The sequence below is a fragment of the Rhopalosiphum padi genome, chromosome 1, assembly GCF_020882245.1.
Source record: "Rhopalosiphum padi isolate XX-2018 chromosome 1, ASM2088224v1, whole genome shotgun sequence".
NCBI classification, from domain to species: Eukaryota; Metazoa; Arthropoda; class Insecta; order Hemiptera; family Aphididae; genus Rhopalosiphum; species Rhopalosiphum padi.
The window spans coordinates 34,642,863-34,660,873 of NC_083597.1; the positions used below are offsets into that span (position 1 = coordinate 34,642,863).

Genomic DNA, 18,011 nt, shown 5'->3' on the forward strand with positions numbered 1-18,011 from the left:
TTAACATATTGTTTAGTATTAGTATTTTTATTGAAATTAGAAAATTGAAAAAAATGCAGCTAAATTTACTTATTTCTTATCATAAAATATATATTATTTCAACTATAATTTAAAATATATGCAAGATTTTAAAGAAATTAAATTTACCTTTATTTGGTATATATACATAAAATGATTTAAAAAAAACTTATCTAATGCCTTATCGTTGTTGCCTTTAACTTTAAGTGTCATTATGTACCATCATAGTTATATATGTTATGATTACAATATATTAGACGATATTAATTGCAAGTTACTATGTAATTGAATATCCTATATGAGACATACTTCCCAAATGAAGTATACTGCAACATCAAATAGCATATATGACATGTACATATTTTAGTAGCAAACTATTATAACTGAAAATTATTTTTATTATTTAGTATAGCATACGGGTTAATAATATTATTATATACTAGCAGGATAGTCGCTAAGTTAATGGATAGTTTAAATATTTGTTTGTTGCGTTATTATGTAATTAATTTTGGTTTCTGAATAATATCAAGTTAGGTGATATTTAAAAAAAATTTGGAATAATTGGTCATGCAAATTAATGCTGATTGAATATGTATTATTACATAAAAAAAAAATACAATATAATTTTTGAATTGATCGTGTCAGTTCTACTAGTACATGATAATTTTGAATATTATTGATTCAAAACATGTTTTTAACATTAAGAACTTATGATCATTTAATATTATAGTTAAAAAAGAATGTTGATGCATTTCGCATTTTTATTAATTTAGTGTTGTGCATTAATGGCAAAGCAACACATTTGTTTTATGTTTTATTATTTATTCAAAATACACGACTATATTTTTTTTCATGATTTTTTTTTTTTGTATCATTTTTTAATATTTTTTATGTTATAGTCATTTTGTGTAAATTATAGATAATTTTTCTTAAATTTTAGATTTTAATGACAATATTTAATAGTTTAATATTCTCCTTCCATAGAAAAAATATTCATTGGAATAAATAAATACTTAAGACCATTAAATTTTAACTCAGTTAATAAATATAATCAGAGTTTGTCTATTTTATTTAAATGCATAGGCTATATTATTATACTACGTATAATTTACGCAGCTATTATACAATATATTATATTATATTAATGTAAAAAAATTTACATTTATAAACGCTTTTATTAAATTCAACTTCAAAAGATTTCTGAGAATTTTAAGTATAGATCGTATAATGTCTTAAATTGTTTTCGAACAAGGTTAAGTTAGGTTTCCAATAATATAACATAATAAATTATTTTTTCAGAAAAACATTATACCTATTTTTATCATGCAATTTAACAATTCAATCATTTTTTTAATTTCTTTCTATTTTTAATAATAAGCTTAAATTAATTAAAATATTAAACCATCTACCTACTCAGTTTATATGAAAAAGAATTAATTTATTTTATACCTAGTAATTTTTAACGTTAATAGTATTTATACAGTTGACATTATAATTTATAATAAACAATAAGGTATGTTAATAATTTCTAGAATATGGGTGAAGGAAGGAATGTGTTGAAATAACAATGTCGTGTTGCTATATTACTTAAATAAATATTAATTTATTGTATGAGAAACATATAGATTTTATATTATCTGCCGCTTCATAAATTTATTTATTTTATAATAAATTATGTGTAATTGTCTATAATGTTTGGGCTGTAACAATTCTTTGATTTTAAACTTAAGTGGTAGTTTATTGTAAACAATCGGAACTAGTTAGTACTTTTGAGTGTCTAGTATTTTCAGTAATTTTTTGAAACTGGGAAAAACCAAAACAAGTCAAGGAAAAACTTAATTTTTCTTAAAACCAGTAATTCAATTTTGTTTCGGTGTAACTAAAAATAACCACTAAAATGTTTTCTAAATGTTTAAATTATTATTTGATGTAATATATGATTTAATTTTCAAAACATGTTTTAATGTTTTAAATATGTGGTTTTTTTAGCTTTAAAGATAATAACTGTAAAGAATATTTGGTAATTTTATTTTTTATTTTTTTTTAATTTATGCCATAAAAGTTTTGCTTGGTCAAAAAACTTGAAAATTTAATAAAAGGTTCCTTATAAGTTATATTGTAGTTATTTAAAAATATTTATTGGCACTTTTTTTTATATGCATTTGAAGTTCACATTTTGACAAAAGTCGTTAAAGTTGTGAAAATGTTCTAATAATTTTGTAGTTAAATTTAAAACAATATAATTTTTCATAACTAGTTCATATATTAACCAAAAAAAAAAATATATATATATAGGTAGGTAAACACAGTTTTATTATAATTTTTATTAAGTTACAATTTGGAAAAAAGTAGATAGTTAAACAATAAAGAATGATATTTTAGTTTTTTTTTGTAATTTAAAAATATTTTTCGTAAGTACATAAGAAAATGTCGACATATTTTATAATATTTTATACATACAATTTTCAAATGCAATATTTTTGATGAAAACTAATTCAATCTACCATATTACTAATAGTGAAATAAATTACTTTAATAATAATATAAATATATCATAAAGTAGGTATACTTAGTATTTAGTAATATAGACTAATAGAACAATTTCGTTCATAATTGTTTCTTTTATACTATGAATTATTGTTTTATTGTAAAATTTGATAAATACATTTCCTGCTGTAAAATAAAACAGTAACAATAAGTACTAATAATATTCATCATGCATTAATTAACACAATATTTTTTTCGGATTTTTCATCGTTGTTTTGATATTTTTCACAACACTCTAGGATATTACTAAGGGGTTTAAAAGAATCATCATTATAATATTTTATAGTTTCCAATTTAGTGATGCAGTACGTGAAGCTTTTTGAGCTTTACTACTCAAAAAAAGTATATACTGATAAATAGCATTTATGGATCTAAAACAAAAAGTTCTGTGATTTCGCTTAAAATCTGAAATACGAAAATAGATAGTTTATATTTAAATTTTTTTTAAACGAAATATAGAAGTATTTTTATCGCCATCGTTCTTTTCAGAATTTCATAAAAAATTGAAATTCTCGTACAATAGCAATCCAGACGTCAAAAACGTGCACGCATGTGCGTATATAGTGTGTCCTCATACAAATATAATGTAATCTTCTATTTTTCTTCCACTACATTTCTACTGTTTTTTTCCCCTTAGGGTGTATTTTGATTTTATATATATATATAAATATATTTATATATCATAACCGTATTCTTTGCGCGTAAATAATATCATATTCCAACTAAAAAATAATATAAAAAATACCACCCCTTTATTTTTTCTGCTTGAAAATACGTATAGTTGGCGGTGTACTCAGAACAAAAATAATAAAGTCATTGCAAATGCCTATTATAATGCCCACAAACGATAGATGTAGTAAGATTTTCAAGCTTTTTTTTTTTTTTTGTACCATAAGATATTAAATAACACAATAACGAAAAATAATGAAATAGCTAAGCACAAGTATTTTCTGTGGATAATTTATTACAAAGGTCTAGTGATTTATTTATTTATGGAATTTATTTTCGAACGATATAAGTTAATTTACGTGCTAATTTTTATTTGAGTGATCAAAATATTTTACATTTTATAATAATTAAATATTGATTTTATTATAATTAGTAATTTCAACAAGACTTTTGTACCGAATAATGATAACTAATGTCTAATATCAACTGCATTTTACTTATCCAGTTACCTATTTATAATGTAAGTATTTTTATAATATTATAAAAATGTATTGTGATTTCATACTTTAAATTAGTTTATTTATGACTAGTTTTTAATTTAATTTTCTTCAGTTCGTTTTTGATAGTTTGGGTAACCGTAAATATAATTTATTTGTAATTGGAATCGACATCGATATGCACTTAAAATGTTTTGTTAAAATTAATTTTGATTTAGTAAAATTATTATTGTTTTCATTTTAAATACATTTCTAAAGGGTAAAAGAGACACTATTATACATACTGTAATAATATTTTTTTTTGTTAAAAGTTTTTGCATTGTATTATTTAAAATTGTCATTTTTTGAATTATATCACAGGAGTATATTTTATTATATATTATTTATTACTCACAAAATAATTTTTTGGCTTCATGTTTCTGCTCCAGCTACGCATAATAATATATCCCGAACTATTAAATTATCTTCACGGTGTATACTTAATCATCTGGAAACAGTTATAGCACAATTTTACAATACATAAAAATAAGTTATCTGTTTAAAATTATGACCGTAATAATAGTTATTTGTTATAACACATGTTGCGTTTTATAGGGTAGTATATAGTATATATGATAGAAATTAATCAATTTTTTTGTAATAATGTTATGGATAATCGAATTTTATTAGTTTTATTATCTGAAGTATTCGTGGATAAAAAAAATCTTAACTCTGTTTTGTTGGTTCTGTTTCAAAAATAAAATAATAGAATTATTCATGGATAAATTTAATTTATATATGTGAAAAGATGAAACTAGGAACTGATCGACACGGTTTTGTGATGTATAGAGTAAAGTATGTGTTTGACAGTTATATTTTAATAGTCATATGCTATAGATGAAGAAGAAAAATAATTATATTAATTTATTATTTAAGTTACAAATGCTATTAAGTGAAATATATTACAATATTTAATCAATATTAGATTGATTTAATTTAATAGCATATGAATAAAAATATGTTTTATAATGTTTTTTCTTTAATATATGAATTAAATTAATTTTTTCTATATTATTATTTAAAGTACAGAATAACATTTTTCTCAAAATTATTAAAAATGAATATTTTGAAATTACATTTTTTAAATATTTATTAGTTTTACGTAAAGTTTGAAAATTAATGATGTCACTCAAAAAACACGATTATAGTATTTATTTATCATCAATTTTTTCTGTTATATAATAAGGCTCAGTTTGTTACAATTATTTAATTTAAAATGTGTATGTTGTAACTTGGAAACCACAGGGTATATTTTGTATACAACTTAAACTTTAACTGCAAAACAAAACGGAATAAGAACAAGGAAGGTTAGCTTTACTCGTATCGTTCTAAAACACTAGAACTGTACCTAGTGTATTATTATTAAAAGTTTGAAAACAATGATAAATCATCGCATTCGAAAAGTCATTCATATTTAGTTTAGTTAAAACCACACTTGCTTGAATTTCTTAAACATGTATCGTAGTTATTTAGTTTTAGTTTAGATATGTTACAGAGAACTACTAAATAAATAAAAAAAAAAAAAATTACCAAAAACGAATTAAAAATAATTCTTACATCAAATGTTTAATCGATATTTGATACACAGTGGTAGGTACTAAATTCTCGCAGAGTACATTTTGAGTTTTACACCGTTTGAAAAAGTATTGCTTAAAAGAGGAATTATAAACCCAATATATTCAACACTACTCTCAATAGAAATTTAAGTGAAAATTAATTTATTATAACTTTGAAAGGTGTATAACATAATATCATACGTTGAATATAGTAGTAGATATATCGAGCTAAATAAAAAATATATTCGACCAAAATAAATCGTATATGATTTTCATAATAATATAATATTTGATTACGACGATGTAATGTGTGAGTAAAACTTAAAACCACATTAAGACATTGGGATAGATAACTAGCAAAATGAGAATCAACATTTTTTTTTTATTGTTAGGTGTGGCGGAGGTCTATACTTACATCATGCAGAACGTCGCCGTTGACGGCTGTTGCTAATTTATATTTATGACGACGTCATTTCGGCCGATAAAGCCTTTGACACCGGTCACGATGCCGCCGTTCGATTTATTTGAGGAGTATACAGAGTGATTCACCAAGCGTGATCTCTCCTGTTTGTTACGCTTAATTAATGAATTTATTTTAAATTTTTTAAATATATTTAAACACGATATTTTCAAATTCTTCAGAATTTTTGTACTACTTAAAAAAGTGATAATAACTTTTGTTTTTTAACGGGAACCCCTTCCCTATTTTTACTGTAAATTATTTAGTTGAAAATGTTGATGTATTAATTCAAAATTTTAAATAAGTTTTTATTTATTAAAATGTTAAAACACAGAATAAAATACTAAGGAGAATTATAATTGAGCTTAATAATGGTTTTACAAAAATAAAAACCAACTATAATATTATAATATTATATTTAGTGTTTAGTTCTACACTTGGATCATAAAAAAAAAAATTATAAATATTAATAGATTAAAATAAATAATTGTTATAATTTTAAGATTATCCTAGCACGTATATCTCCTAAATACAAACCCGTTATCATGGAACTACTCGTATTATCTTTAGTACATAAAATTAAATAACTCAACAACTATTTACTTGTTCGAATTTTAATTTTTAAATACTATCAGAAAAATAATTTAGTTTTAATTTGAAAAAAAAACGGGTTTGTTTATTAATACAAAAAATGTATATATATTATAAATTAATTTATATATTTTGTATATATTTTAAACAACTCCAAAAATCAAATTTTAAATAGAAATGTTATTGAAGAAAAAAAGGGAATACGCATCATGATTGGTGAATCTCTCTGTATATACACATTTAACCTCTCAAAGATACTTAGTAATTTGAATATTGGTAATTCGACTAATCGCGTATCCACCATACAGCATTTTCGGATGGTTTTAACGGACGGTGTGGGGCCTTAACAGCGAGGGTTGAACCACGCCACTCTTCAACGTCTATAGGAATTTTTAATTTCGCCCACCGACCGCAGTTCATCGTCAATTTTTATTTGCACTAATTAAAATATAATAATATCGTGAAAAAAGTGAGGTACGTGAACCTATTAATATTATACTGCTTTGACGGCAAGAGTTTCTTGATGATTTTTATGCACCAAATTGTGTAGAAGCGTACACCTTACCTGACTATATAATAGCATGTGGATCGTGATGAATACGGATCAAACGTTTGAGATAGTTTTTTTCATTTCGATAGAGGTTAACGGTTAATGGTTCTTGCCTTTTTTTAATTAAGTCTGTCGACTGAAATGGACACGAACAATCTTACGAGCTTATATTCCATACTATTATATATCATATTATAACGTTTAAATATTATCATTTTATAATAAACTAATGTTAAAAAAATAATACCCAGAATTTTTTTCATGCATCATATTGTAGTAGATTTCGAGTGTGAATACCTCACATTGAATGGTGGGTCGCTGCAATCATGGATGTGTTCAATTTTAATTAAAAATGATAAATTCAACCATAGAAAAAACGAACTTCTTTTTTTTTGGATAGTTTATAATTTATTTATTTATTTATATTGAGTATAAAATAAGTATTATAATTAATATTTTATTTATTACTACTATAGACTAATCTCGTACATTATAAAGATCGCACTATATTCAATTATTGTCAATAATGTCATAGATTGCGTCAATTAAATATTAAAAACAAAAAAATGCACTTGTTCCTAATCCTTAAAAATTCAAAATTTGGTATTCAGTAATATTAATTATTTGGACCATTAGAAAAATTTTGGTTGAATGTCAGGTCTTGCACGTTTACAGTTCTCCCGCCGTCCTGCTGCTATTATTATCGCTGGTCGACATAAATCTCGTTTGATGTGTCGAGTTTAATTCCACCGGTATAATGTCGGTATGCCGTTCGTCGCACGTGCAGTATAATATAAGGTGCATATTATTATATAATATATATACAGGTATATATATTGTACATGGAGGGTTTCCCGCTGTTAGCTCGTGCGCGTGTGTTTGCGAGTTGCGGTCACGGCCCTTCGCGGTTGACTTGTCCAGATCGTATACGCTGCGAGACCGTAAATGCATTTTTAATCTACCCACCGTCATGCCGTTCTAACCACGGGTTGACAGAGACGACCTCCAATACATTTTGCGCCCACGTCGTGCTCTGGAAATGTTATTTGTATAATTATAATGTATTTTTCCGTCCTCCTTGCAGGATTATGTTGTATTGGTTTGTTGCCCACCCGGTATATAAGCTTGATAGGGTTCGTACAGGAAATTCTTGCGTCACGTATCTTCAACATCCTTTTTTCGCATCACGGCCGTAGCTTCCGGAAAACGAATTACCGAGCTTGTTCTTTATCTAGCTCATCGGATAAAAGGCCGGAGAATTACTTATCTTTCCAATCTGATCTCCTTCCGGGTAAAATCAACCGTTCTTTATGACCCAACGCCATTCATTTAAAAACTCCGCCAGATCGCACCAGTTTCTTTTAGACTCGTTCTATAAGCAACTCTCGAAAAACGCCTAAGTTACGATACGTTCTGCTAACGACGAAAACGGATCATTCACTCTTCCTATGCGACATTTCACCACAATCAAACCTATTCCGCTAAGTGTTTTTAATTGAAGTGTTTGCACTTGTTAAATCTATCTAAACTATCTAAATTAATGAGGACATCTAAAAAATAAACAAATACGGATCGGCAGTTAAAATAATTATGAAATTACATTGATGATAGTATATAAGTACCTATGTTTGGAATACATCGAATTTCAGTATTGAATTTATGTGATGTGGCGGCGGTAAAAGCAAAGTGTCATGGTGTGACGGTTCAAAGCGAGAAGTTCGAATTTGATCCATCAATCGCATTTTTTGCATTACATTTATACATGTATTATGAATGTAGGTATACGAAGGGATTTCCCCACGGACAGGCAGAAAACTCGCACCATGACGGAAAAAGTTTGTCATCGGCGATGACGTTTTCGCACGCATGGAACTAGTCATATATTGTACATATATCTACCTCTAACACGGGATTATACGGGGACGGACGTTTCAAATTTGTTTTTTCAATCTTTGAAATTTAGGTGAAACATTGATGTTTTATAGATCCGAACCATAAACATATACAATTAGATTTTAAAGTGTGAATAAAGTGATCGTTTAAATCGATAAAACGTGAAATATAAAGCCATCACTACAATAACTTCATATCTTATAAAACTGTTATCATTTAAATCTAACTCAAGATATTATTGTAATACTGTGCTTCTAAATAATTGTGTAATATTTTTTTTTAAATATTAAAATTACTGGAGCGCCACCTGATTACTTTTATCAATCATTGCATGCACTCATTGTATGCATAGTGCATCTTGTACAGGTTGTAAATTTTCATATTTTAAATAATAACATTAAAATATTAAAATCAATGATAAATAATATTTTGAAATTAAATAAATAATCTCTTAATCATTATAATATTATATTAGTGACCATGTATGAAGAATGAGGATGAAGATCGTGAATAGATACTATAAATTCCGTTCATCGCGTTCTCGCGATTTGTAGAATCGGATGTTGTACCGTCTCACGTATAAACAATAATAATGATATTCAGTCGTTTGATCTAGTTAATATTATCGCGTCGTTGATTACGCCTATTGTAATGAGTCGAATCATCCTGAGTAGGCTTATTATTTTGTAATAATATACAAAATAATAAGGCTACAATTTCTATTGATATTGACCGACTTAATCGATTCTATGACGTTTATTAATGAGTATCTAAAACGGTTTTATGACATATTATATTGATGAGGCCTGATCTTATACCAGATCTAACTCCATCAACATACATTTTTGTATATTTCATTGTTATGATTTATTTGTGATATGTGGAGTCCACGTCGAAGTTACATTCAATTTTATATTTTATGTGAAATATTAGAGCACGCAGCACTGTACTTGTATATAATAGTAGGCGTTGTTGATGAATAATTAATAAAATTTAAAACACATCTCGCTGAATCGATCGAAAATAATTAGATGAATTCAAATTTAGAAAAAAAAATGTACACCACTGGGTCATCAGACAGATATTGATACAGGTTTCGATTTCAGGACTACGATTAAATTCAACAAAAGCTAGTCCGATTTTGGGCACAGCTGCTGTAGCCTGTAAGAAGCGCTAATTATTATTGTCGTGCGCGGAGTTCAATTTCAACCGTCTTAAGCCTATTGCGCATGCGTGACGTGAGCTCAAATAGTTACGGGCGTATTTGTGTAAATAACATACTGCAAAGGGATAGTATATATATTGCGTGTGTGCGAGAAGAAAAGACAGTTACGGCTGTCCGATTGACCCTCCACAGTCCACGGACTTTTTTATTACTGACGGGGAGGTCTAAGACGTTTGCACACACGACAGTGCCTAAATTATTAAGCTGCCCGTGTTAGTCTTCGGAACGAATTGACAGTGACAACGAACCGTATTCGCGCATTTGCACTTCGGTGTGTTTAGAAGATGTCATCACCGTCACAATGAGATTCTTTTTTATCGTATACCATAAAAGCCGCGCTATTCTCTCTCTCTAAAAATAAATAAATACATATAAATGTGTGTCCGTTTGATGGTTTTATTTTATTTTTTGCTTTTCGAGTCTTACTGAGGGGAAAATGGGAATATAATAATAAAACACAAAACCACACAATATGATGTAACCGAGCACTTCGCGTTATTTGAACGTTACCGCATGACACAAAATATTCTTTCGTAAACGATTATTTTTATTATTATTATTTATTGTTCAGGAAAAAAAAAATCTTATAGTTTATTATTCCGAAATTCTGTAACTGTCAGAATGAATGGTACGGATATAACCGTGTGTGCTCGTGTGCCGAATAAAAATATATGTATATATTTACATATATTTAATTGTATTATAAATAATTTATTATACCGCGTAAGTTATTATTCAGAGCGCGTTCGAAACATCCGTGCACAAGAAAACAAAATATCGTCAACACACTAGAACTTACAGCCTAATCAAGTGCGAATACCTATATTGATGGGATGACAACGGTTATACAGTTATTTATTTATAATAAAATACATGTGTACACGTCAAAGGAATTGTAGAAACGATCATCGTTTGATAATGAGTATTCGCCAATGAAAAAGTAACAACAGTACTTATATTACATTCTACTATCTGAAAGTTTTACAATTATTCTGAACAACTAAACTTTGCTTTGTGTTTCAAGAAAAAAAATTGTACAAAATAGCCTGAGATTTTATAAAATTATTATTACGAAAGATATAAACAATAGATAACATTGTTTATTATAACAATGACTTTTAAAAATTATTTTTCTTTGTCATCTATTTTTTTTATAATTTATTCTTGGTTGTCTCACTCGTATACATTATAATATTACAATATTATGTATCTATTCATATATGGATTTAAGAAAAATAATAGTTATACGAGGGTACAAGGATACATTTTCAAGTATTTAAGATACAACGTAAAATGTATAATGTAAGATGATTTATTTTTTCTGTTCGAAAATTGTATGCAACTTTTTTATACTGTATTGAGTACTATAATTATTGATATTATTCTAGAAAATAGGTTAAAATTATTCGATACATAAATCTACTTAAAACATATTTAAATAACTATTATAGTTTTTTATGCGCAATAATATGCATTAAAATGTCTGTGTATGATCAAATTACATATTATAGTTTGACACATTAATTTTAAACATTTATATATAATATAATATATTATAGCTATACCTATATAAATTTATAAATAATTACCATCTATAATTTTAATACTTCATATTATATTGAAACGATATACCTAATATAAAATACTGATATCTAATAAGTAATAATTATTTTATTATTACATATGAACGTACAATTAACTTGATTCTTATTGCAAGTAATAAAATTGTGTATGATATTTAGAATGCCGTTTTATTAATGTTTTTTTTTTATAATAGTACTAACAAATAGTTATATTCAACTGTTAGTTTACCAGAATTAATAATTGCACATTTGATTTATGACCTGTATTTTATTTTATTTTTATTTATTTATATATACACCTCAACTGCTACGGTTATTGGCGTTTCTAACAAAATATACATTATACTCAATTTTATATTAAAGTAAGTTTAAATATAATTCGTAGGTTGCTATTTATTCTGCTATGGCCTTTATATTATCATATGTAATTATATAATTCATTAATTTTCAATTTGTCTTTATACATAAATACATTTTCTTGAAAATGCAATTATAAATGTGTCTAAATTAAACATATACACACTTTAAACGAAACTACGACTGTACTGGAATACTGATTTAGGATTAAGAAATCATAAAATAATTTAAATAATATATCCCCTAAACCATCATATATTATAATAATAAATTAAAATATTAAATTTGATCTCACAAGTAAACAAAATTACATATTCCCGAACATAAAATAGGTATACTTATATTGATAAAAACGTATGTTAAATAAAAAAAAGAAGATAATTCGATATCACTTAGAGCTTACTTAGTATATTAAAATTATTAATACAAGCGTTTATTCAATTTAATTATTTATATTAATATACTTAAAAATGTATATATTAATGTTTGTATAATGCCAAGCTTATAATAACTATGTACCTATATATTAAATGTGTTATCACTTATGTCACTTATTTTCTGAACAGTTCGAAATATTTCATTTTCAATCAGTTATCTTCACTGAGAATTTTTTTTTATGCATTCGTCATTTATTTTAGTTAATTAGTTTAAATTATCTATATACTTCATAAATGTATTACAAATTAGTTTAAAACAATTGTAAATACTTACATAAAGTTATAACACTTATATAATACTTAATTCTAAATAACACCGATAGTTATCTAACTTTTTTGTTTTCAAATAAATTGTACAAACATACCTATAGTTAACTATTAAATTTTAAAAATAAAAACAGGAAAACAATTTTGCTGTATAATACCCTTCAAGTGTGCTTTTTTGTTGAGAAAGGCGCTGTAATGAATGTGTTAAAATTTAATTCAATAATAAATCTTTGCATACAATGAAAAATTATTTTGAGTAGATGCGTTTTGACAGCCTATAATTCTAAAGGCATTCGATTAAATATAATATTGTTATTAGTAATACATTTTTCTATTAGTATAACATGGTAGTCAAAAGTTAAATTATTTTTTACCAAAAACAATCACAACTCTCATTTACATAAAATAGTTTTGTATATTTTGTCTTCCATATATTTTATTTTTAAATATTATAAATAATATATATTCAATTTCAATAATATGTAAAGAGGATGACCCTTAGGTTGCGTGAACGATGCCTTTAGGAGAGAGTTCAGGTTTGTCGACCCCCGCCTTGACATCCCAGGGGGTTGACGAGCAAAATGAACTGGGGTAGAGAAAATCATATAATAATTATAATTATATTATTTCATAGAATATTATTAGCTTGTATTAAGATATAAGTCGTATACCGAAGAATAGTTTGTGTTCTTCGTGGCCTAAAATTGTGTTATTTGTACATCTACGAGTAAGTTGAAAAATTACGAAATGGGCTCAGGTCGGGGTATTAAGAAACGCTCGTCGTTTTTAGGTCGCTCCAGGGACAATAACGTATATTATATCGTGACTGTATTTATTAATAACTAATCGGTTCCACATTAGCAACTAGAAAGCACATTATTGTCATTATTAATTATAATTTAATAAAAAAATCATTTTGTTAACAATGTATAGTGTATACCATTCACATTTGATCATTGTCCTCTCAACTTTAAAAAAAATTCCAGCTGAAGCAGTATGAATTAGTTTGTAACTAAAAATGAATCTATAAACCTATTTTAAACATTTGTTTGTGTATAATAAATAATAACATATATAATAGAAAAAAGTTTCAGGTCTCCGTTGTTTGAATTACAATAAAATAACTAACATCATCATCTTTATTTGAAATATTAAATTTCTTTAAATTTTATACTTCAAATGATAATAAATAAAAATTGCAACTACGCGTTTTCGAAAATTTTAAATTCTAGTAGGAATTCCTGTGAGAAAATTTGATATTTATTTTTTAAATATCACTTTAAATTGATAATCAATTAAATATCTATACATTACCCGTCAATTTTTTATGTTCTCATATTATAGTTTAATTGCATTTTTTTTAGGTCTCGTTTTGGTCAACTAGTCCTGAACTAAGTAATAAACAACGTTTTGAATACTTCACACGAACTATACCTTCAGATCTTTACCAAGTGAAGGTTATGGTAGAAATTGTCCGGAGACTTGACTGGAGTTACATATCAATTATTTACGAAGAGTCCAGTTATGGCATTAAAGCTTTTGAAGAATTAGAGAAGTTGATGCCCAAGTACAATATTTGTATTGCGGCAAAGGAAAAACTAGTAAAGGATTCGGGCGTGGCAGAAGAAAAAGCTTATGATGATATCGTTATTAAACTTCTCGGCAAGCCTAAGGCTAAGGGTAAGAGCTTTTTACTATAATTTATGTGTATAAGTTTCGTCCTAAAAGAATACTATTTTTATGTTTATAATTATACATATATTATTGTGTGCATTTGTATATAAAATGTACATTTACATTTCAAAAGATTTTTTAATGCAGTTCCATACTTCAATAATTATGTGTATAATAGTCCAAGGTTTGATAAACTAATTGTTTTTATTTCTAGATATAACTTTAAATTCTTGTATTTTATTACGAACATGTAAGTTTTAGGCAACTTAATAATCCAAGTATTCACCTGAATAATTCCCTTAGGAAGTAGTTGTTTTTAATTAGTTGGTGGTAGGTATTAATTATATTTTAAGGTAATATTTCAGAAACTTGTGTGATAGGGTGTGAAGGCGATATTATATTTATTCAATATTAAACTCAGTTTATCGTACATTTATAAATTTTAGTTTTCTACAAGTAAGTAAAACTATGCAACTTAAATTGTTTCACTCAAACGGGAATGTATTTAATGAGATTAATATTATATAATAAATAACGGTATTAATTACTAATGAACACAATAGAAATAGGTTTTCGATTGTATTTTATGCGGATTATAATGTGATGGGGTTCGACGGAGTTCTAGAGTTCAAACTTTAGAGCAAAATAGTTATTAAATACACCATAAGCCGTGCTATTAAGATTAACCGGAGGTAGTAGATCTATCATGAAGGACCTTAAAAAGGATTAAATGAGTGTCACATTGTGAGAGTGGAATTATATGACGCCAACAGACGAAAAATGACGTTCAGTTTAATAATAATATAAATTCTGTGTTGATTTCTTAATGTGACAATGTAGATGGGTGAGAGATTTTCTGTGAAAACTGTAGATTTTGCGAGAAACGTATTCACTTTCGTTACATTAAGATTTAGGACAAAAGATGTTATAGAACGGTTGATAATATTTGCACAACATTTGGCTTTGGAAATTGTGCTAAAAAAAACCTCGCAAGCGACCCTCTTGTTTATAAAAGTGCCGAGCGTTGATTTGCTCACTAAAAAAAAAAGAGACAAAAAAATATTATAATAAAAACACGAAAAAATAAAATGAAAACACATAGCAAAAATGACTACAGGACGAGTTTAATGCGAAATATTATCATCTCGTGATTTATTTGAAATCTCTCGACGTATCATTTGAATAGAAATTTATGATCTCCAGTGCCGTTCCTATTTGAACGAGAATGATTCTGATGCTATGAAAAGATAGGTACACACACATTGTCCACCCTTGTAATATATTCATTTCATACGTTCTCGTTGTCTACGGTGACAATAATTTGCGTATATATTGTATAAGTAATAACATATATCTTATATTATAATGTACTGCTACCGCTTATCAGGCGCTCGACCGTATTTTCCAAATACAGGTGTTTAGAAAATTGCTTTCCCAGCAACAGTAACAGCTGTCGATAGAATATTGGAAATTCGAACGTGCCGATGGGATTCGACTAGTACATTACTATTTACCATACTTCCGTATATAGTATATTACATACTATGGACAGATTTTTCAACAATTTTCAAAATGTATTATTCGTTCATTATGTTTCAGCGCACACACACTTTCGCATGTTACTATAGTAATTATTTGTTTTGTTCACTGATTACATAATATATTTAAAATATTGCATTGACTCATTAGTTTGATAGATTTGATAAGCTGGTTAAAATCAACTCATTTATAAAAAAATCAAAATTAAAATAAATGTTTTTAATTTTACCTTAAGAAATGTATTAATTTTTTGATTATTATTTATTATTTGATTTAAATAATAATTCTCAAGAGTCTTAATACAAAATGAATGTATTAGGTATTGCTTATTCATTTTCAATGATTTGATTGACAAGTTTATAATCATATCTATGCTTCAACGATTTAACGTGAAACATTTTTTTTCGAAAGTATGATATACCTCACCTAACCTCTAGCCGTAGAATATAATACGTTTGGATCTATCATAGTGTTATTTGAAAACCCCAATCGTTGACAGTACCTAGTATCTAACGTACTATTAAGACACTCGTGCTCAGTGTCCAGAGACGAATAATCGTCAACTGCCACAGTGAAAATTGAGTTCTCCTAATAATGTATCCCAGGCACGAATTCGGGTTTAAAGAAACATTTTGTTATCAATAGAAGTGGAATTGAACAATCGGTCAACATTGAGTGTATTAAAAATTGGACGTTTGTTAAAAACAAACTTTTCACGAGCGTTGTCGGATGATTTATAGTGGAAAAAGAGTTAACCACAGCGAACAGATAAAAGTTACCGTTTTTATTATCACATGAATTGACTATAATTTTTATAATACCTATAATATGGATTTTAAAACAAAAAATAAATATAGAGAAATATATATGGAAATAAATATAGAGAAAACCCAAACACAAACTAACAACGATTTTATATAGGCCAATTAGCATAATTATAATGTTCAAACAATTATCATAACCATTTATTTTTGTAGATTACCCATTAATAGTTATAATAAATTATAGGGTAATAAGTACACAGAGAAAAAAGGTAAAATTATCAAATAATAAAAAGGAATTAATTAGAAGAAGAATTTAATATTTTCATAGAACTGGACTATATAAGTAATTAAAAATGCAATTATTTCAGTAAAAAAATGGTCTTAACTATGGGTAGAACGAAAAACGTAAAACCACGATAAAGGAAAAAAAAATAAAGTACTCAATAAATTCAAGAAAACTAGACAATTAAACGATCTAATAATCCTTAAAATAAACGAGCAAAAGCAGAATGTTTTATATAAAACAAAAATGTATTCTCACTATATTTTATTATATTATACAGTTATTCTAATACACGTCAACAATAACTAAAACTGAAAACCCCAAAAAGTATTTAGAATAAAATTAACAATAATAATTAATAGGAGCACAAAGAAAATCACAGTTAAAAGTACTATAATTGAACTAATAATGAAAACCGACGGTTTTCAAATCGATAATTAGAAAAAAAATATATTATGAAATAAGTAGCAATTTTAGTATACATTTTTAAATCAAAGACAGAATATGCAAATAAAATAACCCAATTTATAGAAAACCAAATCAGAAACAAACAAAGAGTAAAGAGTAAATATAAAAATAACAATACGATTTATTATAAACATTAAACATATAAATAAAAATAAAATTCATAGATAATACTTTTTAATATTTTCCTAAAAAATGTCAAACTAAATTTAAACATTTGATTAACGTACTATTCTAACTACGCGTCTTATTAAAACAATAGAGTCTAGTTATAATTTTACCAATTCAGAAATCAAACTTATATAAACTAATGGAGAACAAGGCTATTGCCCTATCAAAATACTAATATAATTAATAATATAAATAATTATTTTATGAAATGATCGTAAAACTTCCGAATTATAAACACTTTTACTATAGTAACAAATCAAAACTACAAAAAATTACTGTTGCAGCAGATACTGCACGAAATTATTAATACATCCACAAATTGTTGCACGAATATACACAGCCGAAATGTAGACAATGTATTTTGCTATAAAAATAAAATAAATTGCAAATAACTTGACAATTATACATACATTTTTATGATTAATT

The 18,011-nt window shown here is 26.2% G+C and overlaps 1 protein-coding gene across 4 annotated transcripts in view; it reads left to right on the top strand.

Annotated features, from left to right (window-relative positions):
- Positions 1-18,011, top strand: part of LOC132932184 (metabotropic glutamate receptor 2) — a 177,882-nt gene that overhangs the window by 62,991 nt on the left and 96,880 nt on the right. For all 4 annotated transcript variants that reach the window (XR_009662828.1, XM_060998431.1, XM_060998430.1 and 1 more), the window contains one exon: positions 14,054-14,369. Coding sequence is in view for 3 of the 4 variants with exons in the window: in XM_060998431.1 (XP_060854414.1) it covers positions 14,054-14,369 (316 nt within the window). In the remaining variant the exon portion in view is untranslated. The remainder of the gene's footprint in view (positions 1-14,053; positions 14,370-18,011) is intronic.